This window comes from Lutra lutra, chromosome 12, assembly GCF_902655055.1.
Source record: "Lutra lutra chromosome 12, mLutLut1.2, whole genome shotgun sequence".
In the NCBI taxonomy this organism is placed as follows: Eukaryota; Metazoa; Chordata; class Mammalia; order Carnivora; family Mustelidae; genus Lutra; species Lutra lutra.
Genome location: NC_062289.1, coordinates 41,395,354 through 41,421,747, shown reverse-complemented (window position 1 = coordinate 41,421,747; position 26,394 = coordinate 41,395,354). Strand labels below are relative to the sequence as shown.

General features: G+C 36.5%; 1 protein-coding gene and 1 long non-coding RNA gene across 2 annotated transcripts in view; one reads left to right on the top strand and one right to left on the bottom strand.

Annotated features, from left to right (window-relative positions):
- Positions 1-26,394, bottom strand: part of LOC125082157 (uncharacterized) — a 238,107-nt gene that overhangs the window by 48,584 nt on the left and 163,129 nt on the right. The window lies entirely within an intron of this gene.
- DSG1 (desmoglein 1) overlaps positions 22,439-26,394 on the top strand; it is a 34,953-nt gene continuing 30,997 nt past the window's right edge. The window contains exon 1 of the mRNA XM_047697446.1: positions 22,439-23,393. Coding sequence (XP_047553402.1) covers positions 23,349-23,393 — 45 coding nt within the window. The 5' untranslated portion in view covers positions 22,439-23,348. The remainder of the gene's footprint in view (positions 23,394-26,394) is intronic.

Genomic DNA, 26,394 nt, shown 5'->3' with positions numbered 1-26,394 from the left:
TGGGGTGCATGTGTCCCTTCGAATCACTATGTTTGTATCCTTTGGATAAATACCTAATAGTGCAATTGCTAGGTCATAGGGTAGCTCTATTTTCAACTTTTTGAGGAACCTCTATACTGTTTTTCAGAGTGGCTGCACCAGCTTGCATTCCCACAAACAATGTAAGAAAGTTCCCCTTTCTTCACATCCTCACTAACGTTTGTTATTTCCTGACTTCTTAATTTTAGCCATTCCTACCTGTGTGAGGTGCTGTCTCATTGTGGTTTTCATTTGTATTTCCCTGATGCTGAGTGATGTTGAGCATTTTTTCATGTGTCTGTCATCTGTTAGCTACTTGTATGTCTTTGAGATGCATTTTAAAAAGTGAGAAAGAATTCGTCAGGCTGAGAAAGGAGACAGGGGCTAAGGGAAGACATCCCAAGAAGATAAAACAATGTGAGCAAAGTAACATGAGTGAAAGGGCTTTTTGGAGCTTTGAAGAAAGGAGAAGTAGTTCAGTGGACTACATGCCAGATGTTGGACTAAAAGGAAGGTTTCAGTGAGATCTAAAGACTGTATTTTAATGGGTACAGTGCTCAGACATGAGCACTTTTACAGGATTATCATCATCTACTGCCACACACCACCATCTCCAGGAATCCTCAAAATTTCGTTACTACAATGGGTTCCAAAAGGAAGGGTTATTACATCTTTTATTTCCAACTGGAAACCATGTATTGGTGCTGCTGGTAATCAGTGTTTGTAGGCTTTTGTGAAAATATTATTTCATTTTATAAGAGCACTTCCTATCCCATTGGAATTAGGCATGCATTGAAGTCAAGAGACAAATCAACAGGATGAACAACATACTGTATTCATGAGCATGTCTTGCCCTCTGACAACCAATGCATTGTTTCCTGGACCAAAGTTATCTTCCTGACTCTCCTCCCAGGTGACATTCTCTTCTGGGTTGTTCCCCCAACCCTCGTGCATACCTCAGTTTCTGGTGGGCCCATCTCATACATGCCAAACCCAGAGGCACACGGGTGAGTGAGAGACAGAAGCCTTTTTCCTGCCCTTCAATTCATGTTTTCCATGTGTTGCCAGCCCTTACCTTTTAGGAAGAGCCACAGAAACAGAGGACACATTTTATGTAGCTATCTATTTATTCATTGCAATCACCAAATGCTGTATTTTAAAAAATGCTTTAGAAGCTCTAAAATTTAAAAAAAATTATTTCCCTTTATTATCCTGTGAATTTTTTATTTTTTTTTTAATAATCGAGTAAAGTTATTTACAAAAAGTTACACTGATAATAATTATGGGGTGAGGAAGGAGGTAAAGACTTCACCTACAGGAAAAAGACAAGGGGAAAAAAAAGGGGGGGCAGTGGGGAGAGACAAGCATAGTTTGGCCCAGGAACAAAACCTTGGTTCTGGGTGACTGAAACGTACACAACTGAGAATGGTATGGTGTGTATTACTCAGAATTTGTCCTGGCTCCCCCATGCCTGAGACTGAGGAAGACAGTGATTCAAAAATCTTCATCTTTGAAAGATACAATGCATCATCAGTTTGATACCCCTCCAAAGTAAAAGACAATGACATTCCCTTTTCTTCTCCCCAGGGAGCCATGTTGTGGGATCCAGATCTTCCCAGTGGGAGAGTGGGGGTTATCTGCCCAAGGGCAGTGGTACACATGGCATCATCTGATCTGTTTGTGGACACTTTGATGAAATCCTCCAAGAAATCTCAGAAATGATTGAGAGTTGCAAGGGTGGTCTTTTCTGTGACCTAGGGGCATGAATTACCCAGCAGAAGATAATTGTCCTACATTGCATCCCGACCATTTGTTTACCAGTTTGAGTGCATAACTATAATATCTACCTGGTTTCTTGGGTGGTTCACTGCCTCCTTAGAAAAGCCCCAAAGTAGATCACACTGAAAACCACACCCTTTACCCTTTGGGCTTGTTCAATTCATTATGAACTCAACAATTACACAAAAGCTCCTCATCAGCTACAGAGACCAAACTTTGCACTTCACTAATGTAGCAACAGCTTTTTATTCTCACACACTACAGCCAGTACAAACTTCCATTTCCCATTGTTGGATTTAGCTCTTAATTGGCCTAAGAGCAGCAAGCCATCACCTTGAGTCATAAGGAGCAGAGCATGTCGAGATTCTCACTCAACTGACTCCATCTTTTCCTTGCCTCTTCCCCTAACTTCTTTCACTACCCTACCCCCACCCCGTCTACCCCTCTATCTTTCCCTACCAAGTTTCCAACCATGCTATTCTCAGAACCACATCTCATGCCAAGAGCAAGCATATACCTAAACATCTTCTACCTGCACCCTGTCCTTTGCAGGACCAACATGTCTCATCTCAGCGGAGCTCTCCACCCCTCTCAGCCCAACCCAGAGTCTGAGCACAGGTTGCTGCATGATCTCGGGCTTCTCCACCTCTACCCTGTTATAGCTCTCCACCCACCTCCCTTGTCCCCCGCCCAGTCTACACCTGGAGGCAATCGGCTGATTGCAAGCTCTCCCAAGCTACTTAGACCTTTATCTTCACTCCCCAACTGGGGAGAGAGCCAGTTTTACTGCTCATTGTTCACCAGAGGGGGGGAAAAAGAAAACAAAACTGAGGCAGCATTCTGACAGCTTTCAGGAGGCAACAGCAGAGGAATTCAGATGCTCCAGAAGAGTGACTTTGAAAGGGAAACCCTTTTTGGGGACCCTAACCCATTACAAGAAATGCATTTTACACTCTGACCCAGTGCATACACATATCAACTAAAGAAAAAATAAATTAATACAACACACTAGAGGAAAGAACGGGATGTGCCAACTACATCATGCATAGAATTAACTCGTGTGAACAAGCACACATTTCCAAAAACTGTAAATTTATATGGCATACATGAACTTTTTATTCTCTTATGTACATTTCTATGTTATAATGAGAAAAGGTAACACTGATACAGCACTTGCTCTGTGCTTGGTCCGCTTTTAAAATCACTTAATTCCCTTAACACTATAGGTTGGCCCTGTATCAGCCTTATTGTACTAATAGGGAAACTGAGGCACAGAGAGGTGAACTAACTTTCTCAAGGTCACATGGCTAGGAAGCGACTGGACCAGAATTTGAATCCAGGCTGCCACACTCTGGCCCAACTACTCTCCCCTACTAGGTTTAGACATGAAACTTAAGTCGCTACATAGGGTCCACCAAGCAAAGCATATTGCTATTTATGGGTGATTTAAGGGACTTTAAGGTTATCATCAACAGTGTGATTCTGCTTCCATTCACTGACTTTATACTCTTACCCCCTGAAAGATGAAATTAATATTAAATAGATTTGACAGATACATTTTTTCAAGTTTTGAAGATGGCTATCTTATTGCAATAAATTAATGTTAAGAATTAATATAATATTTCTAGTTAAATATAAAGCACTTTTAATAAGTTTCATTTCTAGATCTCAGGACAGCTTGATATCATGAACAGAAGTCAAAAGACTTTTAGTAATAATTTACTAGTGCATCTTTCCATTTTTCTTTTAAACAAAAAAAGGAAAAATTTGTACATTATCACTATAAATTTAATAAAAACTAGAAAAATCACAATCAAGTGACCAAACAATCTTAAAATCACAGACATTATAAAACTAAACGAAAACCAATTTCTTTCATCCAAAAGAAAAAAAGCAATACCAAAATTTAGGACCTATATTTCAATTATTGCTCCTATTTTTCAATTACTGGCTTAAGTTTTCATTCTTCTTATAAGTGTGAAGACAATATAACTCTTTGGTTCCTTTAATTCTAGGAATGCCTGGGTAGTGTATTTATTGTCCCAACTGTCATGTTAGGGTATAATAATTTCAATCTTATATCTGAATGCTATTTTTCTGTCAATTAAAACAGCTAAATTTATGGAATCTTGCGTTGAGAAGCTAAGCCAATGTGGAAGAAAACTCTAGAGGAGGCAGAAGACCTGAGTTGACCTTAACAATTCCTTTTTGCCAGATCTGATTATTCTAAAACATATTGAGTACATACTATCTGGTAAATTCTGAGGCATAAAAAGTAGTAATCTGCAAACATATTGGACAGAAAAGTTTGCTATACAAAAATCATCAGGGAATTAATTATACATCATGATAAGAACTAATTCTGCAGCTTTATTTAATGCAATTCCAAAGTTTTCTTTCTCTTAAGTTTATAGCAAAATGTATTTATTACAAAATACTTATTTCCCAGAATCAGAAACTCTTAGAAGTAGGAGCCTTATTTCGCCTACCAGAACATTTCCACTTTGTGGAAAAAAGCTTTGAGACCCAGAGAGATGGCAACTTAGTTCATGGTAGAATTTACTTCAAAAGGTATGGTAGGAAGGCTTTAAAAACATTAACCATAACTTTCCCTGAATATTGTCAAGAAAAACCCATTTATCATGTCACAGATTTTAAAATGGTGCTTAAAAAGATCAGTTGATCTTCTTAATGTTTCCATGTCTTTGAAGTATTTAAAGTGCTTTGTCTTCAAACTAAGGTCTCTGTGAGTCGGTACAGAGAAATAACAGAGCCACTGTGAAGTTACACTAATGGGTCACGCTACTCAGACACACACACACACACACACACACACAACAAGTTTAACAAGTTCTGAGAACATACATTTACTAGACCTATTAATTTAGCAAAATAATAGTAATATTGTTATAAAGCAACTATAGTAGGTGGTAAGATAATGAGATAGCAGTGGACATGGGACAATGGTCAAATCTCTCGCACAGTTCACAAGTTAGATTCCAACACAATCTGTGCATGAGTGTGAGGTAACATTTACGGTTTTGTCTCTATCGGGGAGATATCTCTAAAGGAACAGATATGCCATTAGGCAGTAAAAGTCCATTCAGCTTCTAGGAGTGGGTCTAATTTCAAAGTCATTTTGAAATTAAGGGTTTACCCATTAAATCAAATATTCACCTCTGCTTAGAGAAACTGGCAACGGTATATCACCATTTGTCCCCCTCTTGCTTTTGAGGGGTATATCTGGGGATCTAAGGGATCTGGGAAGGTGGGGATCTGGGAAGCTGCAGAATGTAACAACCTCACAATTTATCCACTGTCAAAGTTCAGGAAGGTCATTACCTGGCTAGACTCTGCAAATTCCATCTTGATGTGTTATTAGCCCCTAGTGAGCAACCGTCCCTTAAGTATATGCGCAGTTAGTTTGAAAAGAAGGATAAACTGTGGCTATCTACTCGTCTGTCCCTTGTTGGTGAATGTTGGCTGGCTCTAGACCTAACCCAGGCCCCAGAAGCAGCCACTTACCTTTTAGCAAGTTCTGACAATCTTTAATTTTAAGAGCCACAACTTTTTAAAATTCAAGGACAACAAACTATGTATAAGATTTTTAAATATGAAGATGTCTCAGAAGATGGCAACTGGTGCGTTTCATAGTGTCTGCAAAAGAAATGTTTCACTTAACATACACTTCAAATTTAAGAGTGAAGGAGTTCTTCAAGGATTTTCAATAACTTGGACACTCTTTGGTCTTCTAGCTCTGTTTCAGTAAAATGCATATGGCAGATAACACACTACCAGAATTTCTGATTTTATATTTGCTTTTATTTTTCAGGACTCATTCTATTACTAATCCTGAATACAGAACAATACTATCAGGGATTATTTCAATACATCTATAAATTTTTGAACTTTGGAAAGTTTAAAATTATTTAACAGTTTCACATCAAACGTGATGAGGATAACTCAAGAATCAAGTCAGAGAGTCAATGAGAGGAAAAATCTCATCCAATTTTTGTAGTAAAAAACATTTTTGCTGCGTCCACTCTTTTTTTCTGCATTCATACTTGAAGACCATATTATTTATTGGGGTTGATAATACTCTATTTGAAACATTAACAACTTTATGTAAAAACTAATAAGAAAAGTAGATTTGTTGCACAGAAATAAATTTATCCATATATTTTATGAAATGGTTAATCTCACAAATATTTATCAGCTTTTTAAACACTATTCTGTGTTATATAGTGTCTAGTTGTAGGTACTCAATAAATACTACTGGAATAAATGGAAGAATAAATTTAAATCTCAAAAACTCTTGGAAAATTCCTTATGGGTGAAAAAAAACCAATATTAGCAAATTACTCATTATTTGTTTCAAGATAAATATGTGTTAGGCTCATTCATGATAATAATGTAAATGGGCAGTGGTTCACAGATTATTTCTATTTTTAAAGTATTAGATTTCCTTTTTAAATATTTAGGTAGCTTGTATTTATATAAAAACTTTTTACTAGATTATACCACTAGCTTATACTACTAGTACTGTCAAGAAAATACTCGATGACTAAAGTAACAATTTAATTTATATTTTACTACTTTCATTTTATTTTACAGATAGACTCATTTTTATAACTATTTGATAATTTGAATAAATGTTTAGAAATATTACTAATTATTTAGTAAATAGAGAATATATAAATTTGGATCTATCAATTATTCAATCTACAGATGATGATGGGTAGATATATGGTATCAGAGGCTCCTTGAAATAGTTTCAACCTACCAATTTTCTGGCTTACAGGTTGGGCTGTACTAACCAGAGGAAAATAAAGAATACAAATATAAATACAAAATAATACTGTCATTTTCTCCCCAAGGGCATCATGCTCACCAAACTGTGACTTCCTTATGGATACATTGGATCTCCAACTCCTGCCATAGCATTCGACACATACTAAGAACTCAACCCACATTTATTGCATGAACAAAGAAGTTATTGAATTTCACTAATTGTCAGGTTTCTATAACTTCATTCTCCACCACTCCCTCTATCACTTTCTCAGTATTCCACTGACAGGATCTTTTTGTTTTAATAATCGGTGTGTATTCTTAAATCAAATGAGTGTTTGCTGGGATCTGAGTGTTGATGGAGGAGGAGGCATTGTGAGGAGTAAGGGGAATCCCTGCTGCAACGTGACCATACCATGGACCGGACCATCCTATGGCCCACACTACACGGTAGTGCAGCCCTATTTCCACCTCCTGTCTCAAAACAAAGAAGGTCTCTGGGAAGTGTTTTCTTTAAAGAGTAATTAACTGCTGAAGGTGAAACTGCTTTTCACAGAGAGTCCTGGCTGGGAGGAACCCTGGCCCAAGCTGAGCTTTACATATAATATCTTATTCAATGCCAGAAAGCCCTCACTTTTAGAAATAGGGAGAAAGGTTCATGGAGGTTTTACAATGGGATTTCTAGCCCCAATTCCTAAAGTCTTGATGACAAACAAAAGGCAACAAGAGGACAATCTTTAGTATACTGTAGGGGGGGGGTTACAGAAAAGACATACACCCGCAGCATACACAGGAACCAACACACACACATAAACACACACACAGAGGGACTGAGGTCATCCTCTGGAAAGAAGATAAGCAGCAGTAATAAACTGCTAGACAAATGTTTGGAAAGGAAAACCTAGCATTTAAGAGAGTTGTTTTGGATTCCATTACATACATAAAATGAACACAAAACTTTCCCATCAGGAACCTCATTTTCAACTTGTGCTGAGGAGAAGCAGCTTATTATGGGGCATCCTAAGATGTTTCGCAGATGAGTAACATAAATTAACTATTGAGCAAACACCAGGAAAGTAGTACTTGGCCTTCAGAAAAGTACTTCTGATGTGAGCTGATGTAAGCAAGCTAGCGATGGTTTGCAGCCTACTCAACAGCAGGAAAAGAAAGTTCACCTGTATCTCCTCTTGGATTAAAGTAAAACGTGGCTGGTTCTAGTGGAACTAACCCCAAGAACAATCCTGCCAGATCCTACCTCTTTCAGCTCTACAGGTTTGGGCTTATTGTGACATTGGTAGTTTCCCCTCTAGAACAATGCACTCCCCTTACCCACATCCTTCTCCATTTCCAGACATCCTCCATATCCCAAAAGGCCCATCTCTATGGAGACTCCTATCACTCTTTTTTTTTTAGACTTACTTATTTATTTGAGAGAGAGAGAGAGAAAGAGCATGCAGGGGGAGGGGCAAAGGGAGAGGGAGAGAGTGTCAAGCAGACTCCAAGCGTGGAGCCCAACACAGGGTTCAATCCCAAGACCCTAAGATCCTTACCTGAACTGAAACTAAAGGCTAGACACTCAACTGGCTGCACCACCCAGGTGTCCCAAGACTCCTCCCTTTAAATCAGATTAGTGTTTTCTCTCTAGTGAATTTTTTTCTCTATATAAGTTTTTTTTTAATTTAAATTAAATTAATTCATATATACCATATTACTAGTTTCAGAGGTAGAGTTCAGTGATTCATCAGTCTCATATAATATCCAGGGCTCATTATACAAACTCCTATCACAGAAGCTGTGGTGTAACATTTTGTTTTTTACCTGCATATAAAAAAAAAAAAACCACTACGTGTTAGTTAACAGCACACATACCTCAGTTATATTCATATTCTCAAATGTGTGCTCAATAATTCTTGTACATTGTTCAGTACCAGTGAGTGTAACTCTCCCTGACTCCCTGGCAGATTCCACTGAGAGCACCCAAGTTGTCACTGCTAACCCTTCTTGATGGCCAGGAGATTGGCACTACTGCTTTCCCCTCCATATTCTCAAGGAATCTTGAAACAACATCCTTATCATCTTCATCAGGATTCTTAGACAGTGAGGCTTGGGCTGAATGGGGTAGAGATTGTTCAAGAAGAAGAAAGAAGAGTTACTTAGGTATCTCTGATAAAATAAAGCCCATGAGACCACATGCTAGGATTTTAAAAGCTATTACCAGCAGGCCCAAATGACTCCCTGCAGCTATAAAATGATTTATAACCTGACTCCTGCTGACCCCTCTGGTTCTGTCTCTCATACTGCTATTGAACTACTTGAAGACCCACCCACTCGTCACGATTTCTCATGCCCCTCACTTAATTCCCACAAACCGCTGTCTATTAAACATATTTCATTATCTCCATTTCTCAAATGAGAAAACTAAAACTCACAGACATTGATTGAATGGGACAAGGTCACACAGTGAAAGGTCGGGATTTGATCTCAGTTTGTCCTTTAAGCCAAGCAATTTCTCCTAACAGAAGCATTTGCGTTGTTCTTCCTTGTGGGCAATGTCAGAAACTGGGACTGATAGTTGAAATAACAGAGTACAGATCTAGGGAATAACAGATCTAGGGATCCCTGTGTCTCTGTAATTTGTGATACACACACCAAGACAACTTAGGAATAAAATCAAGGTTTCAAACTTTAAGATACATCCAATCCACTTTGGGCACTAACTAAATATGTAGTTTTCTGGACCTCGTATCCTAAAAAATATGGATTTAGTAAATGTAAGATAAAATCCAAGAATTAACAGTAAGATGTTTTTTAAAAATAATTTTCCATGTATTTCTTATTGTGCAAAGCATTTCTTACCATGAAATTTAATACCTCTAAGTGGAAGTCAATATATTTGATGGTTAAAAACTTACATTAAGATTCTGTAGTTACTCGATATTAGCCTGAGATGAGTTGATGATATAAAACAGACACAAGATTCCTGATAGAATTGGGTGTTTCTCTTATACTTAGTTCTCAATCAATATCTCTGAATGTATGCAGATTTTCCTGGGTGTTCTTCTCACTCACTCTAAATCTACATTTCTGTGACTCACAATATACAAGTCTGACTGCTTCGATGTGCAGTTCCAGAGGTTAGTCATCAACATTTCATAGTAGCTAGTAGATTATATCATGGGATTCTGATGATGTTTGCAGATGCTGGAGCTGAAAAACCCTCCCCAAAACCAGAAACATGTTTTAAAAACCTGTTCCCAGGTTTCTTGTTGTAAATCTGTCATCATTGCCAAAAAATATGCACTTCTCATTGACTGCGACTGAAAACTTATTCTTGAAACCTCCAATAGTAGAACATTTTTTTAAAAAAATCACTGCTTGAGATCAAGTGATGAGGAAGTGGATACAACAAATACTGATTATTTTTCAAGAAGTTGCAATGAAGTAGGATTTACATGGATGTAACTGTAAGAAATCAAGTCTAAAAAATGCTGTAAGAATTAAGGTGGCAGAATTTCTGAAAAATGGGGCTTTACTTCAACTTACCTTAAAATATTAATTGGGCAAATATGGATTCCCAGGCAATTCTAGGAAGGCAGAGAGCAGACATGATCCCCGTTTTAAAGAGCTTTTTCTGAAGAAGCATATGCATGATATCAAGAGTATAATTCATACCATCATAAACACCAGTTCCTACGTTCCACACCTAAGTTCCTATGGCCTCGCTCTTTTGCTTCTAATACATATGTCTTTGATGTTAGTAAGATCTCTGGAGAGCTATACCCTACCTTTCTTCAGATTTAATCACCTAGCAGATCTACTCACTTCCCAGGACATACTCCATAGTCAATCTCTTTGGATAGTCTTGATAATACTCACCTTCATGTTATTCACAAACTTAACAGTAATCATATATTTCATCAAGTCATCAAATTTGTCTACTTCTTCTTAGTTTTTACCATCCTCCTTTTAGATCTCTTAACAAAAGTTAAGACACATACTTTCCTTGAAACTCCTTTTTGTTTTCAACCACTTATTAATTTAAAATATTTATTGACAACTATCATGTGCCTAGGTTCCAGAAATACAATTTCGATGAAAAAAACAGCATGGTTCCTATTCTCATGAACATAACAGTATAGTGGTGAGGACAGAGAGTCACAATCACATGAAAATGCATAAGCTTTTAACTATAACTGCAAAGGAAATGAACGAAGCCCTGACTTTTCTTACCCTTTACTCTAAAAGCCATTAAAAGAGATTGATATGTTTAGGTTTGCTCTTGGAAATACGTTTTCCCAGCAATAGTGTAGTAAACAGGTTAGAAGTTATCCAGAATGGAATGCAGATCTGTTAGGAAGTTACAACAGCCATCCAGGTGGGGCACCATAATTGTCTGGCCAAGATGGTGGTAGAGGCAAGATGGAGAGAAGAAATGAACTTGAGAGATATTTTAATTTTAGATATAAAATCAATAGAACTTGCTGATAGATTGGAAATGGAAGGCTAAGAAGAAAAATGTCTTGATAATATCTCTTAGGCTTCTCTCTTGCACAACTAGATAGAAGGTGATTTTATTGCCTGTCCGAGTGAAGGAATCCTGCAAACTGCAGTAGCCACTGTGGAAAACACTATGGAGGTTCCTCAAAAAAATTAAAAATAGAGCTACCCTCTGATGCAGGAATTGTACTACTGGGTATTTACCCCCAAAATACAAAAACATTAATTCAAAAGGACATACGCACCCTTATGTTTATTGCAGAATTATTTACAATAGCCAAGTTACAGAAGCAACCCAAGTGTCCATTGATAGATGAATGGATAAAGAGGTGGTATATGTAAGTACATATACATCTATACATACAAGGAAATGTTATTCAGCCAAAAAAGAATGAAGGTTTGCCATTTGCAACAACATGGATGGATCTAGAGAGTATAATGCTAAGTGAAACAAGACAGAGAAAGACAAATGCTATATGATTTCATTCATATGTGGAATTTAAGAAACAAAACAAATGAACAAAGGGTAAAAAAGAGACAAATCCAAAATTAGACTCTTAACTACAGAAAACAGAGGGTTACCAGAGGAGAGGTGGTAGGGGGAGGGATACAATAGACGAAGGGGATTAAGAGTACACTTAATGAGCACTGAGTAATATATGGAATTATTGAATCACTATATTGTACAACTGAAATTAATATAGCTGTATGTTAACAATTGGAATTAAAACAAATCAAAACAAAACAAAGGAAGGGACCCTTTCTGAGAGGGAAAACGTGTTCTCCATACTTTGATCTGTATTTGACTTTTCCCAAAAAGAAATGACATCTTGGATATGTCAAATAGGCATTTGGATATATAGGTCTAAGTTGAGTAATAAAGGCTTGGACTGAATAAATCCACCTCTAGATTGTTATTGCATGAAACCAATCTAGGGGAACAGGATACAAGACCAAACTTCATGAAACTATGCATCAAATGGATGGAAAATAATACGCCTGCAAACAAACACGAAAGCTAGAGTCAGGGAGTTGGGAGATCAATCAGGAGAGTATTTGTGCTCTATTTCTCTTTTCTTTTCAGGACTGTTCTGGAAACTAGTCATCTTCAATATTTTGCTATGATTTAAATTATATTGGCTTGAACTGATTTGACCACATCTTCCACCGCCCCAACAATTAATTAATTAATATTGAATTTTATTTTAAATTCAATTAATGTATAATGTATCATTGATTTCAGAGATAGAGGTCAGTGATTCATCAGTCTTATATAACACCCTGTGCTCATTACCTCATGTGCCCTCCTTAATGTCCATCACCCAGCTATCCCATCCTCCCACACCCCTTCCCCTCCAGCAACCCTCAATTTGTTTCCTATGATTGAGTCTCATGGTTTGTCTCCCTCTCTGATTTTGTCTTGCTGTATTTTTTCCTCTCTTCCCCTACGATCTTCTGTTGTGTTTCTTAAATTCCACGTAGGAGTGAGATCACATCTTTAAAGCACCTTTTCCATCTCTTTTGCTAACTGCTCTTCCCCTTTACTGAGCAAACATAAACACGTTAAGTTTTCTCTTCATGCTCTTTCTCTTAATGCTCTCCCTAGGTGATTCTACCACTTATACAGTTGCATTGTCATCTTGAAACTGACAACTTTCACGTATATATCTCTAATCCTTTTCTTTCCATCTGTCTTCAAATGGACACTTAAGATTATCTCTTCTATTCTTAAAAGGTCAATTGCAAAACTTCAAATATCTTCACCTTTTATTACAAAATAAAGTCCTGGTGACAATAAAATATGGATATGGATCAGAATAATACAAAGCTAAGCATACATTTTCTTTTCCAATAAACAGGTTTTTGTGAACAATCTCAGAAAATTTCCATGCAGATGTAAAAGTGCATATACACAACGTGTATTTTTGCAGTATTCTACATCTTGGTTTTTATTTATTTTTTTTTATTTTTTACATCTCGGTTTTTACTGTAACAGACCTCTTTTCATATCAGTATATTTAGATTTGTCTCATTTCTTAAAAAAAATCAAATTATAATGCACCCTAATCCACGAAGCAAATTATGCTCTGAGACATTTGAATTGTTACCAGTTTTTCACTATTATAATAATGCAATGAGCATCCTTGTATGTGTATCTGGAGCTAAATTCTAAGAATAGAAATTGTTCCATCAAAGTGTATGCATAAATTTTTGTCAGTTATTGTCAAATTACCTTCCCAAAACATTCTACCAACTTGCACTTCCACTTTCGGTCTTTTCTTCTATGAATGGCTTCGTCTCAATTTAAATCTTTTCTCCATCTAAAATTTTTTCTGGTATAAGGAGTAGGTTAGTTTTGTTCTAAGTAGTTAACTCCCTCGACACTGTCTTTTGAATTATGTACATTTTTCTCAGTGATTTGAAAAGACACCAGTATTTCAGACTAGAGATCTTTTCTTCATCCATATATAAAATCTATTTCTGGAATCACAAATCTATTTCATTGACCTTTTTATTCATTTTCTGATTCCAGATTATGTTAATCATTGTAGAATTGTGGCTAATACCTTTGCCAGGTTTGATTTCACTCATTATTGTGCTTTTCAAAGCACAATTTTTTTTTTTAAAGATTTTATTTATTTATTTGACAGACAGAGATCACAAGTAGGCAGAGAAGCAGACAGAGAGAGAGAGAGGAGGAAGCAGGCTCCCCACTGAGCAGAGAGCCCCATGTGGGGCTCGATCCCAGAACCCTGGGATCACGACCCGAGCCGAAGGCAGAGGCTCCAACCCACTGAGCCACCCAGGCGCCCCCACAATTTTAATTTCTATTCTTGATTTTCTTCATCCCACATGAATATGAAATCATTTTGTCAAATTCTACAAAAAAATTATTTTGAGGGTCTCATTATAATATGGTATCTTCCTGTGGGGAAAAAAAAGTATGTCTTCCCCATGTTCCTTAGGAAATCCTTAAAATTTTTATCATAGGGGAAGGCAGGGAAAACTGAATGGGAAGAAATCAGAGACAGAGACAAATCATGAGAGACTTGACTTCAGGAAACAAACAGGGTTGTGGAAAGGGAGGTGGGTGGGGGGATGTGATAACTGGGTGATGGACATTAAGGAGGGCATATGTTGTTATGAGCACTAGGTGTTACACACAACTAATGAATCATTGAACACTATGTCAAAAACTAATGACGTGATATGTTGGTGAGTTGAATTTAAATAAAAAAAAAGTTTTATCATGCAGGTTCTATACATTTCTGCTCTGCTTCACAAAGAGACAGTTTATGTGTATAGTTACTACTATAAACTATTATATTTCTTTCATTATAATCCCTAGCTGATATTTATTTAGATTACTGAATTTTGTTTATTAATTAGGTGCTCAGTCAACTAAAATTTTCAAGTTGTTTACAATAATTTTTTAACTCATTTTCTGGGAATTCTCATACAGAAAATTTTGTGATCTGTGAATAATCATAATTTTTTGATATTTTTATTTGACTATTCATTACAGAAAATATTAAGTAATTTAACAGTGAGATCTCTTTTCAGAATTTAATAAAAATGTGTTTATCATTTTGACACTGAGTAGAACGGTAGATTTTTGTATGATATACAATTTTTATCAAGTTAGGGACTGTTCTATTTCTTCATCTTCAAAGTTCCTTCATTTAAAAGTAAATGATGAATTAAATCAAGCTTTTTAGAGCATCTATGGAAGTTATTTTTCTTCTTTCTCTTTTTTCTCGATTTTATTTACTTGAGAGACAGAGAGATAGCAAAAGAGAGAGAGAGAGAGAGAGCAGGGAGTGGGGAGAAGGAGAAGCAAGCTCCCAATGAGGAGGGAGCCCAATGCTGGACTTGATCCCAGGACTCCAGAATCATGGCCTGAACTGAAGGCAGATGCTTAATCAAATGAGCCACCCAGATGGTCCTGGAAGTTATTTTATTAATTTGAGTTATTACAATGGTTAGACACTGCAATAGGTTTTTCTAATTTTGAACTACCTTACATTCCTAGAGAGCCTTTCAACTAGTCATAATGATTTTAATGTGCTCCCCAAATCCATATGTCAATACACCATTTCAAATTATAGCAATTACATTAATGAATTAGATTGTTTTCTTTGGTTTTGTTATTGTTGTTGCTTTTTGTTTTTGTTGTCTTTGTCTAATTTATTTTCCAAATCATATTTTTATATCTGTCAATGACTAAGATTATAAATGAAAATCTCTTAGTTCTATTTCCCCTGCATTTGTTCCCTTGGAGCATGCTATGCTTTTTTTACTTGATGAAAAAATATTCATGACAATTATTGAATAATCATGAAAAGTATTTTCTGTGATATTTAATTATTATTTTTTTTAAATCTTGCTTGCTTCAATTAAACTATATTTTACTGACAATTTATAATGCTATTCCTACTTTTTATTTTGTATACACTAGTGGTAAAAATCTTTAGAAAAATGGGACATTAAAACCATGATATTTTCTAGGGTTAAAATGCCCCAAATCAAAAATTTTCAATTGTCCCGTCAAAAGCTCCTTATGGCTAATCATCATTGCCATTGAGTGGCCTAGGGTTCAGAACAAAGAATCAAACATTATATGTTTAATTTTAATGTATCCCTGGTCTCCTTTAATCTAGTACAACCTCCCATTTTATTTTCTATATCGTAACTGATATTTTCACAGGATCCAGGCCATTTTATTATAGAAAATCCCAAATTGATATTATTCTTATTGTTTTCTCATTTTATGATTCAAGTTAAGCATTCTGGGCAAGAATATCATAGGGTGACATTGTATAGTTTTTGTATCATCATGCAAGGAGGAATACCTTACCAGTTTGTCCCAATACTTAGTCTCATCAGCTGCTGAGATGATGTGATATTTTGAGATCATGTAAAAGCCTGATTTCCCAACAAATTTTCATTCACTAGTATTAACACCCATTGATGATCTTTACCTGAATCAGTTACTATTTTGCTGGGCGCACTATTACAAATTATCTAATTCTACTTTTTCCCCTATATTTATTAGCTGGCAATCTCTCCTAAAGAGCTTACTTTTCACCTCACTGCCCTTTTGAGAAATGCTATGGGCTCATGTATTCTTTTTTATTCAATGTATCATAGCTCATTTGCACCATTATTCTTTTTGATGATTTTTGCATCAAAAATACAAATTATGAAGCAGAAGTCCATCTTATTAGTAGATATATACCGTCATGATATCATAAGTGTTATGATATATGCAACTTACTTCCAAATTATTCAAAATATTTGAATACACAAATTATACAAAATACTCCCCAAAAGGTATGCCTGAATGAAGAGAGAGCTAATGTGGAAAAGCGTTGGCAAATTGTAAATCTGAAAGAAGATCTGAATTATTTTCAAGCAGAGAAGGAATCAAACAAAGTACAAACAGATAAAATGTTAAAAACTGCTTAGTTCTTACACCAAAATCCCAGATTCCTTTCTCTTCTGTTGCATCCAATATGAGAAAGAAGGAAGTCTTTCCCCAGTCCCAAGCACCTTATTCCTCTGCCCTCCATCCAATCTGCCAGCTGGTACTGTTTATTGTACTTTTGTCACACCTCTACCTCATTTTCCCTTTCCCACTGAAACCACACTATTTCAGGTTCATCACTTAAACTATTATGGTGACCTCCAAATTCATCTTTCTCCCTCTGTTGTCTTTTCTCTTCCATTCCAAATGTTACAGGACATCGTTTCTCAGCCTTTTGGCTAAGATCAAGTGCGGCAAATGTTCCAGGACAAATTCCCACAGCACAATGTTGACTAGGTCCACATCGTGCTGAAAACCCACAGTGGTTTTTTGTTTGCCATGGAATATCATCCACATTCCTCAGAGAGGCATTTAAAGTCCTCCACATTCTGTTAACACATCAGCTCTGCTCCCTCTCACAAATGGTACAGACAGTCCAATTTGACTCCTTTTTGCCCTGAAAAAATTGTATTCCTTTCTGCCTTCTTTCTCATCTACATCTCCATTTGTTGAGAATGTAGCCAACCTAAAAATTTCAAATTCTACCTCTTCCATGAAGAGTTCCCCAACTACCTTATTGTGGGAATTCTTTCCCTTTTGCAGGGCTCATAAAACACTATAGGTCTTTCCTACAGCACATACTTAATGTGTCTTATCATAGAGGCAAGCCTCATCATTCCCTTTGAGATCCAGTCAAGGTCATAGCCTTCTTAAAGACAAAAACTTCTATTACCTACTTTTATCTTTCCTGACAACTAGTACAGTCCCTAGTAATCTCAAGAAATATTGGTGGAATTGAATTTTTAAAACTACAGTCACCAATAGTTTCTGAAAATGACAACTTTTTAGCTGCTCATAGACTATACATACACCCCTAAGTGGAAAATATTCCAAACAAATATCAATCAGTATATTATTCTGAAACCTATTAGTATCATCATCATCAAAAGCAGGGTCTTCAAAAATGAAAGCGATGGTGGAAAACGAAAAATCTTAAGAATGTGGAGGGTGACTGCATTTTGTTTTCACTAGAGACACTAAATAACCTGGAGATGTAAATTTGCTGCTGAAGGGTTCCAATATGAAGACACTTTGATCTGGGAGGAAATATGAAGTTACTGTGGTTTTTGAAAAGAAGTGTGACATAAGGAGATCAATGTTCCAAAAACATTATTCCAGAAAATGAATCCAAGATGGATTAAAAGGGCAAGTGCTGAAGTACAGTTAGAAGTGTGCCACGACGATGCTGGGTGGAGAGGACCTACAGCAGCAGAAATGAAGACAGAAAGGCAACGTTGAGACAAAAGAAGATGTAAGTTTGAAAGCATACATGAGTTGGTTTAGGTAAACTACAAAGAAAAGAAGTAAAAAAATCCAGCATTTTAGAATTCAATTTTATTATGTCATATAGTTGTAGTCTTTAACAGTATAAGATTTCTCCAATGTCACCTCCAACAAAATAGGGCTAAGGGCTCCCAACACACCCCATGCTTGTTTCTATTTAGCATGTTAGGGAAAAATCTGTTCTTTCCCATTCCAGCTAGCTTGGAGCCACTCGAATTCAAAGGCCAAGGTATATTCATCTTTATAATCCCAGTCCCTAGTATAGTATATAGTCAAGAAATAGTAGGGGAAAAAAAAAAAAGTCATAGAACTACCCTGTTGGTAATTTACTATAAGTAAAAGGAAGGACTGAATTTGCACATAAAATCCAAATAAACACCGGGGTAGTAGCTAATAGACATAGGTGTGTGAGTAAGAAAGTATTTCAGAAGGGAGAAGTAATTTTTCTATTACACTATATTTGCAGCTACAGAGTAACCTCTGTAAACATAAAGTTCAAAATTATTTTGAACGTTCCACAATGCCTACTACCACAATGAAAATGCAGTGGATTCTCCATCAGAATTATTTTAAAATTTTTTAAAGGAATCAACAATAATAGCTTAGTTTCTTTGACAGCTCTTATTTTATCATAAAATATTTAAGTGTCAAGATAGAGCCTCAAGCTCATAAAATAATCGGAGACTTTTCTCTCGTCACGAATATTCTTTTTATTTAGAGAAAAATACATTAAGATGTGATGCTATCAAATTCTTATTCTAGAATTGACTAGAGAAAAATAAAATTAAGGTTTACCTTAAAATTGGTTTAAAAGAAAGGCAGAAGAGTTGGGCCATAGATTATTCTAGTCAATTAAGCAGTCTTTCTAGAAATATAAAACTAAAAATATATTTTGATTATAAAGATGCATCTTTTCCTCAGTGATTAATTGCTTTAATTTTAGTGGTTACTTTAAGTCATGATAACTTCCGTTCATATACTTTCAATCGATTTTGTGGATTTTCCTAAGGTCAACTAATTTCCTAATGAATCATATTTTGTATTATAAATTATAATCTGCTCACCTACTGCAGGGGTCAGCAAACTTCTGTAAAGAGCCAGATAAGTAGTTATTTTAGGTTTTGCAAGCCACTTTGTTATAACTCTTCAGCTCTGCTGTCATAGAGGAAAAGTAGCCATAGACAATACATAAGCAAATGAGCATGGTCATTTTTCAATAAAATAACAAAAAAGGCAGTGGGCCAAATTTGGCCCATGGCTATAATCTGCCAACCCCTACTTTAGACCATTATTTTAAATTTTATTATGAAAATTCTTGAATACACAGAAAAATAAAGAGAAGATCATATACTCTCATTTAGATTTGGCCATTAACATTTTACCGTATTTGCTTTATCTATGTTACTGCTAAATTACCATAAAGAAAATTTCTGTCAGCAGTTTTGCCTTGCATGATTTAGCATGTATCTTCAAAAACAAAGACAAACTGCTACATAACCTAATAAAATTTACAATAATTCCCCAAAAGTCTATATTTAAATTTCACCAAATATCTCCAAAATCATCTCCATAGCTCTTTTGTTCAAATCAGGAATAATCCAATTAAGGATCAGACATTATATTTGGTTGCTACATATTAAAAGAAAAGGATCCTTTAATCTAAAACAATAGCCTCCAACCCCCAGAATTTCTTGTGACACCCTGAGAAATAGCCTGATTTTAAAATGGTGAACAAGTTCTAGAACCAATACATCTCATAGGAACATTAATATAGAGACAAATACAAAAATTTTTGTTTATATTATCCTCAACATATTTACCTCAATTTTTCTATTTTTAAGATTTATTTTCATCTTTCACCTATTTTTAAAAATAACTTGTAGAGGGGCACCTGGGTGGCTCAGTGGGTTAAAGCCTCTGCCTTTGGCTCAGGTCATGAGCCCAGGGTCCTGGGATCGAGCCCCACATCGGGCTCTCCGCTCATCAGGGAGCCTGCTTCCCCTCCCCCCTTCTCTCTCTGCCTACCTCTCTGCCTACTTGTGATCTCTGTCTGTCAAATAAATAAATAAAATCTTTAAAAAAATAACTTGTAGAACTGATTAGGGTAATTTGATACAGATATGAAAGTAGAATTTCACGTGACATAAAAGCTTATTACACCGGGTTTCTCTGAAATATATGAATTCATGCTATGTATATGAAGTGGGTAGAATGATCAGGTACTTTAATTGGGCTAAAGAAATTCTAAATCGGGGGGTACCTGGGTGGCTCAGTTGGTTAAGCATTGGCCTTCAGCTCAGGTAACGATATCAGGATCCTGGGATGGAGCTCCCTACTGGGGCTCCCTACTCATGGGGAGTCTGCTTCTCCCTCTGCCTGCCGGCCCCCCTGCTCACTCTCTCTCACTCTCACTCTCTCAAATAAATGAATAAAATCTTTTTAAAAAATTTAGATCACTAGAATCCATCACCTTTACTAAAAGATGCTGATTATTTTGTTTTTTAAGAAGGTGTTACAGTATCCCACGCTGTGAACAATTACAGAAATAGAGGCATTGGAGATGGAATTCTGGAGTTTGCAAACATCTTATAAGAGAGAGGAGAATCCCTTCCCAGGAAACTTTTGATCCCATGAGAAAATCTTTTGCTTATCAGGGAAATTCCGAACAGAAAAATCACGCCAAATTTCATAAAATGTCTATGAAATGAGAACTGTTGGTATGTACGTGGAGATCCAAACACCAACCAATGTTCAGATAGAAACAGTGTCTAGGGAGACCAGAAGCCAACCATGCCTCACAGTTCTCTGACAACGTGATACGAAATTACAGGTAAGATGGCTGGAAGAAACAACTGAGAAAATAAATGAGAAAATAATTGAGAAAATACTGCATCAATAGGCAAATGAGAGGGGTTTGTGTTGCCTGTGTTTTAAAGTATCTTAACTCACCGGCATTAGGAAATAGGATCAGGAAGGAGTCAGGGAGAAGGAGATGGCCACTCATGTAACAAGAACACATAAAGGAAAGGGAATCAAAAGGTATTGGCTGGAAACTCTGAAAGACAGAGGAATACAGTTGATAAAAGGAATAGAGTAGGTGTAATTAAAGGGAGCCGAGTGTATAAGAACAAAAGGAGTGAAGGCTTAAAACAAGATAGAAGATAATGAGCAATGCTGCTCTCACTTCTCTGCACTGCGCGATATGCTAACCACTGGCCACGCGTGGTTGTTTAAACTTAAACTAAAATTAAATGAAACTAAAAATTCTGCTCCTCAGTCATATTAAGCCACATGTCAAATGCTCCATAGCCATAGGTGATTAGTGGCCACCATACTGGATAGCACAGACAGAGAACATTTCCACGTTTCAGGAACTTCTATTGGAAAACTCTGCTCTAAGGAGATTAAGATAATAGGAAAGAAAAAAAGGCAGGGAAAGCAGGGAAGGAGAAGGAATGATGATTCGTACACTCCCTTTCCCACTAGTGCTCACTATCACTAGTCCTCATGTGACAATTAAGATAGCCACTGCTTTCCTATATTAAGGTTCTGCCACACCTCCTCTCCAGAGAGCTGCTGGAGAGATGGCTGCCTGACAAATGCTTGAGGTGGTTGGGACTTTTGGAGCAAGGCGTTGAGTTAGGGGTGGAGCCAGGGTTGGGATTGGGGAAGGACCATTCAATGGATGAAGAGAGCCTGTGCACAAGCTAGCACCATGGTGAGAACTCAAGGTGGATAAAACATTCACTTGTCACTGGAAAGCTGCAGGAGTAGAGTCTTTCCTCTCTAGTGTTCAGTGAGGCCTCAGTCATTCACAGTCATACAATCCTACACTAATAAATTACTCAGACTACATCATAGGTAGATATTCATATTCTATCTTACTCTGCTAAGAGGAATTTGACCTAAGCACCTCCTTTTGTGCCATTAATTCATATCAACCAATTCTTATCATAACCATTCTTATTCACTGAAACTACATATGGGCATCGTAGCTCCTTCTCTCTAAGCTCCATGAGGAAGGGAATGAAATTTCAAACTACTGCTGAGTAACTTTCTTTGCCACACACCTGTCGTGAGATGACAGCATTTCATAGAGCCCCTGACTCTCAGAGACATCTTCCCTTTCTGGGATGTGATTTAGCACCTTTCTGACCACAATCCACATCTTACCAGATGGCTCTCTTGTTCCATTTCAAGACTTCCCACCACTCATAATATTTATACTCGATGTAGCCGGTTAAAGACAGGATAACCCACAAACACTTTCAAATGCTGCCTTGTGAGAGTCACTCTTTTCATAAATCTCAGGGCTGCGCTCAGTCTCCCATTTGCTTGTGTGTGGGCAGCCATTTCCCCAGTGCATTGCCCATGTTCTAATTGGCTGACTATCCAGATTCTTGGCTCTGTGCTTGGGACTCGTCATTGACTTCTCACCCACCTCACCTGCAGAGCAGCTTTCTGTGTTCCCATTAGCACTTCAGACGCTGATCATTCGTAAAATGATCGACAAGATTTTAATTGGTGGCTCTGATTTTTTACTTTTAATCTGGCTTAGAGATACCTTAGATTTTGTTTTGCTACATTTGAAAAGGGCAGAATCTTAAAGAGAGAAAAATAACTGGGGAGAGAAGATACTCAGAGAAAAAACAGAGGCTTCCCTGGACTCAGGCTGTTGACTTAAAGGAACTGTGACGTATACAGGGGACCTTATCATTGTAAGTAGCATAGTTCTGCTTGTTTGAATGAATACTTTAAAAAAAAAATCCTCACTCTTAACATCAGCAAGATTTTCTGTTTCTTTGGTAACAGCTTAGAAAACAACTGAATATTTTGTAACATCCACTGAAGTGGAAAGTTTATGATTTTTGATTTTGACCTGAGTGTCTGGCTATGAGTATGAACCAGATAATCCTCTTTGAATATTATCAGCGTCCAAACTATATTTGCTTTTTTAAGAGAGAAGAAGCGTAACAACTTGTAAATAGAGCACAGGTGGCAAAGCCCCTCTCAACTGTACCACTCTCCATACGTCGGATCATTTTAAACACCTGACAATTGAACACCTTCATTAAAGGACTGAATCTTCCAACCCCACAGAGAGCTGCCTTTCAGCTGGAAGAAGGGTGTGTCCCTGAGCTTTTACCTGGGAGCAATGATGATCTTGTCAAGCATTTCAGGGAGACCAGCCCAAGTTTTTAGGGTGGGGATCTAGACTGGTTATACGTAGCTTCAGTTCTTCTCCCAGAGAAGGCAGAAACACCTCAAAGCCTGCATGTAGGAACATCTACTGAGAAATTATTTTAATCAGACACCAGCTGAGTGGGGGAAAGAAAAAGAACAGAGAAGAACAAACAAAACTCCCTCGGTCTTGGATGTAAGGAACCCAGCTGCAATGGACTGGCACTCTATCAGAGCCGCGGTGCTGTTCATTTTTCTGGTAAGTGTATTCTGTTCAAAACCCTCCTAATCATGCTCATTGTGAATAAGGGGGAACTTTTTAGAAAGTGTTAGTGTTATTTCTAACCTAAACCCATTAAAAGTTTATGTTAATGACAAGGTGATTTTATGAACTAGATTTTTAAATAGGGTTTCTCTCTTTAATTGAAGACTCGAGCATATTAATGCATCAGAGTTAACTCATCATATCACATCTCTGACACTGAAGTCAGTGCTAAGTCATGCTGGGAAAACACCGAATTTGGGAAAGTCTTATCACCACTCACTAACATTTGGTCGTTCAAATTCTTTTTTGCAGATGGGCTCTTAAATTAGTATCACAGGTGGTCCTGATCTTTACCCTAAACATTTTTCCATTCTTTGGGGATCTTTGCTGGCAGATTCACTATAATTTTAAAACACAAAAATAGGATACATATACATTTAAACCATAGCAACGTGCAACTGGCCCCACGAGCCAAACAGTCTCATCGGTTCCATGTGTGGTTGGGATCCATACCACTAATATCAAAAGCCCACACAGCTAAACTATGATTGTATTTAAAACAACATTTTTTTTAATCTCAAAAAACATGGCAGTATGGAAGATTTATAAATGATATAATAAGTGAAGGAATAGCTATAATTAAGGGGTAAGTATAATTATTATGATACCGGTTCTTACTACTGGAAAGTCAGTAATGACTGTGATAGAAAAATTGCATATTTGATGTTTAGACAAATGTAATGCGATGCTTTATCACTGTCTGCCTTACACGTTATTAATTTTCTCTTTTTAGAGATAAGTAAGATAACACTAAGGTGCTGCATCAAATTTCACAGAGGTTGGAAATTTTAAAATCATAGTCTTTCTCACAGTAAGGTTAATGTAATCTCAAGAGGCAAGTTGGGTAAATCACCCTCCAATTTGGCAGGATTTAGTGCTGTGGTTCGTATTTGTTCTTACTTGCTTAATTTTTGAACCGGATTGTTGGGTTTCTATAATTAACAAGTTAGACCTTTGAGTCAATGTATGCTGGTTAGTTTGAATTCAGTTTATTAAGTCAAAGAGGTTTTACCAGTGGATTTGTTACAAATAAACATCAATAAGCTGGTAGTTTTAGTTCCAAGCTGCCTTCAAAGACCAGCCCTATATCAGGGACTTTTTAATGGATCTTTAGGACCAGTTAATATTATAATTTGGGATGTGGTAGGGATTAACAAGCACTATACACTATGTTATTTAAATATAGGAACATCTGTATATTGCAAGGTAATCAAATACTTTCATTTTTAATTTCATATAAATCTGATTAAAGCCTATTATAGCTTCGGTTGATTACAGTTTATTGAGGTACTTATGTGCTTTAATTAAAAGTATAAAATAACTTATTTATTTTATGATTATTTCTAATTCATTACATACTATGAAATTTCTTTAAATAGTCACTGTCTAGTCATTCTTCATAAAATATATTGTTTTATCAAAATCATGTATTCTCAATGACCTTTCTTCTTTATAGAGAGGTTTCTGGGTTTTATACTTTATTGTCTAAGTTTGGATAGTTTTGGTTTTTTGTTTGTGGATCCTTTATTTGTTGCCATATTTTACTTTGGAATCAATGACAAGTTTCTCACTTGTCTGGTGAAAATTATTTCTCAAAGAACTTACTCTGTAATGAATTAAAATGTTTCTTTTTCATATTATTGTAACTTTCTTTATAAAACATTTTACTTTCTAAGGTCTAAAAAATCATCATTTATTTTTAGTACAGATTTTACCAGATGATTTGGATAAATGTCCTTTGGGGTTATACAATCTATTTTTGTTTTAGAATATATTTTTTTCTGGGGTGCCTGGGTGGCTTAGTTGGTTAAGCATCTGCCCTTGGCTTGGGTCCATCTCAGGGTCGTAGGATCGAGTCCTGTAATGGGCTCTCTGGTCAATGAGGAGTCTGTTTCTCTCTCACTCATGGTCACCCTCTCTCTATCGCTATCAAATAAATAAATAAAATCTTAAAAAAATATTTTTTTTCCCTGAAAATTAACTACCACTATAGCAAGCTCTTCCACTTAGCTTTCTGCTAGCCTCACTAGGAATGTTTGCTTTGACAAAAAAAAAATCTATGAAAAGTCTTTCTTCTCTGCTCAGAGTCCACAGTAAGTGAAAATCTACCTTAGGGAGCATACCTGGACAATTAAAAGACCTTTAAGACATTTAAGCTGGTAATATCTTTAATGCAAATCCATTTGAGAGCTGAGCAGCCAACTATTCACATGTACGTTGTGGAGTCTCCTTAATGTACCTGAGAGTTTCAGGTCATGTTCAGAGCAGTGAGTTAGATCAGGGAGAATAAAGATGGAGAATCTGCTCTTAAAACAAGCAAGATGGTCACAGGACTATTCCATGATTTAGACAAGCCTCCTACAGAGACAAGAGCTTATACCCGTTATAACACTGTAAGCCAAAGAAATGTTACTGACTCCTCATTTATTTTTTTTCTTTTTCTCTCCATGAAATTTCGTGTATTGGGGAGGAGGGATTGGGAATGTATTCTAGACCAGAGAACAATGTCACCCAGGTACCATACACAAGAAATCTCTGTGAATGGTTATGACAACGAGATAATATCTGGCCAGGCCACTGTAGGAAAGCAAACAGAAGTGGTAGAATTGTTATAGTTCTAATGATATCTGAAAATTACTTGCAACTTTGCCAGATTCAATTAGTCAATGCAAATCAATACAGACTCAAGGTATCTTTTTCTATAAAGGCTAACTTCTGCAGCTTATCCTCAAAGAACAAGCAAACCTGTCTTTACTGATTTCCAAGAATAATTCAGTTTGTAGAGTTTATCACACCAACTTAGCTTCTGCTCCTCTCACGGTTAATGTTTCCTTTCAAAAGAAAACCTCTAGCCACCTGATAAACCAGATCCACAATCTGACTTAGATGAAATAATTTAGGATAGAAGCAGGAGTTTTCAAAGTATTTCTCAGGA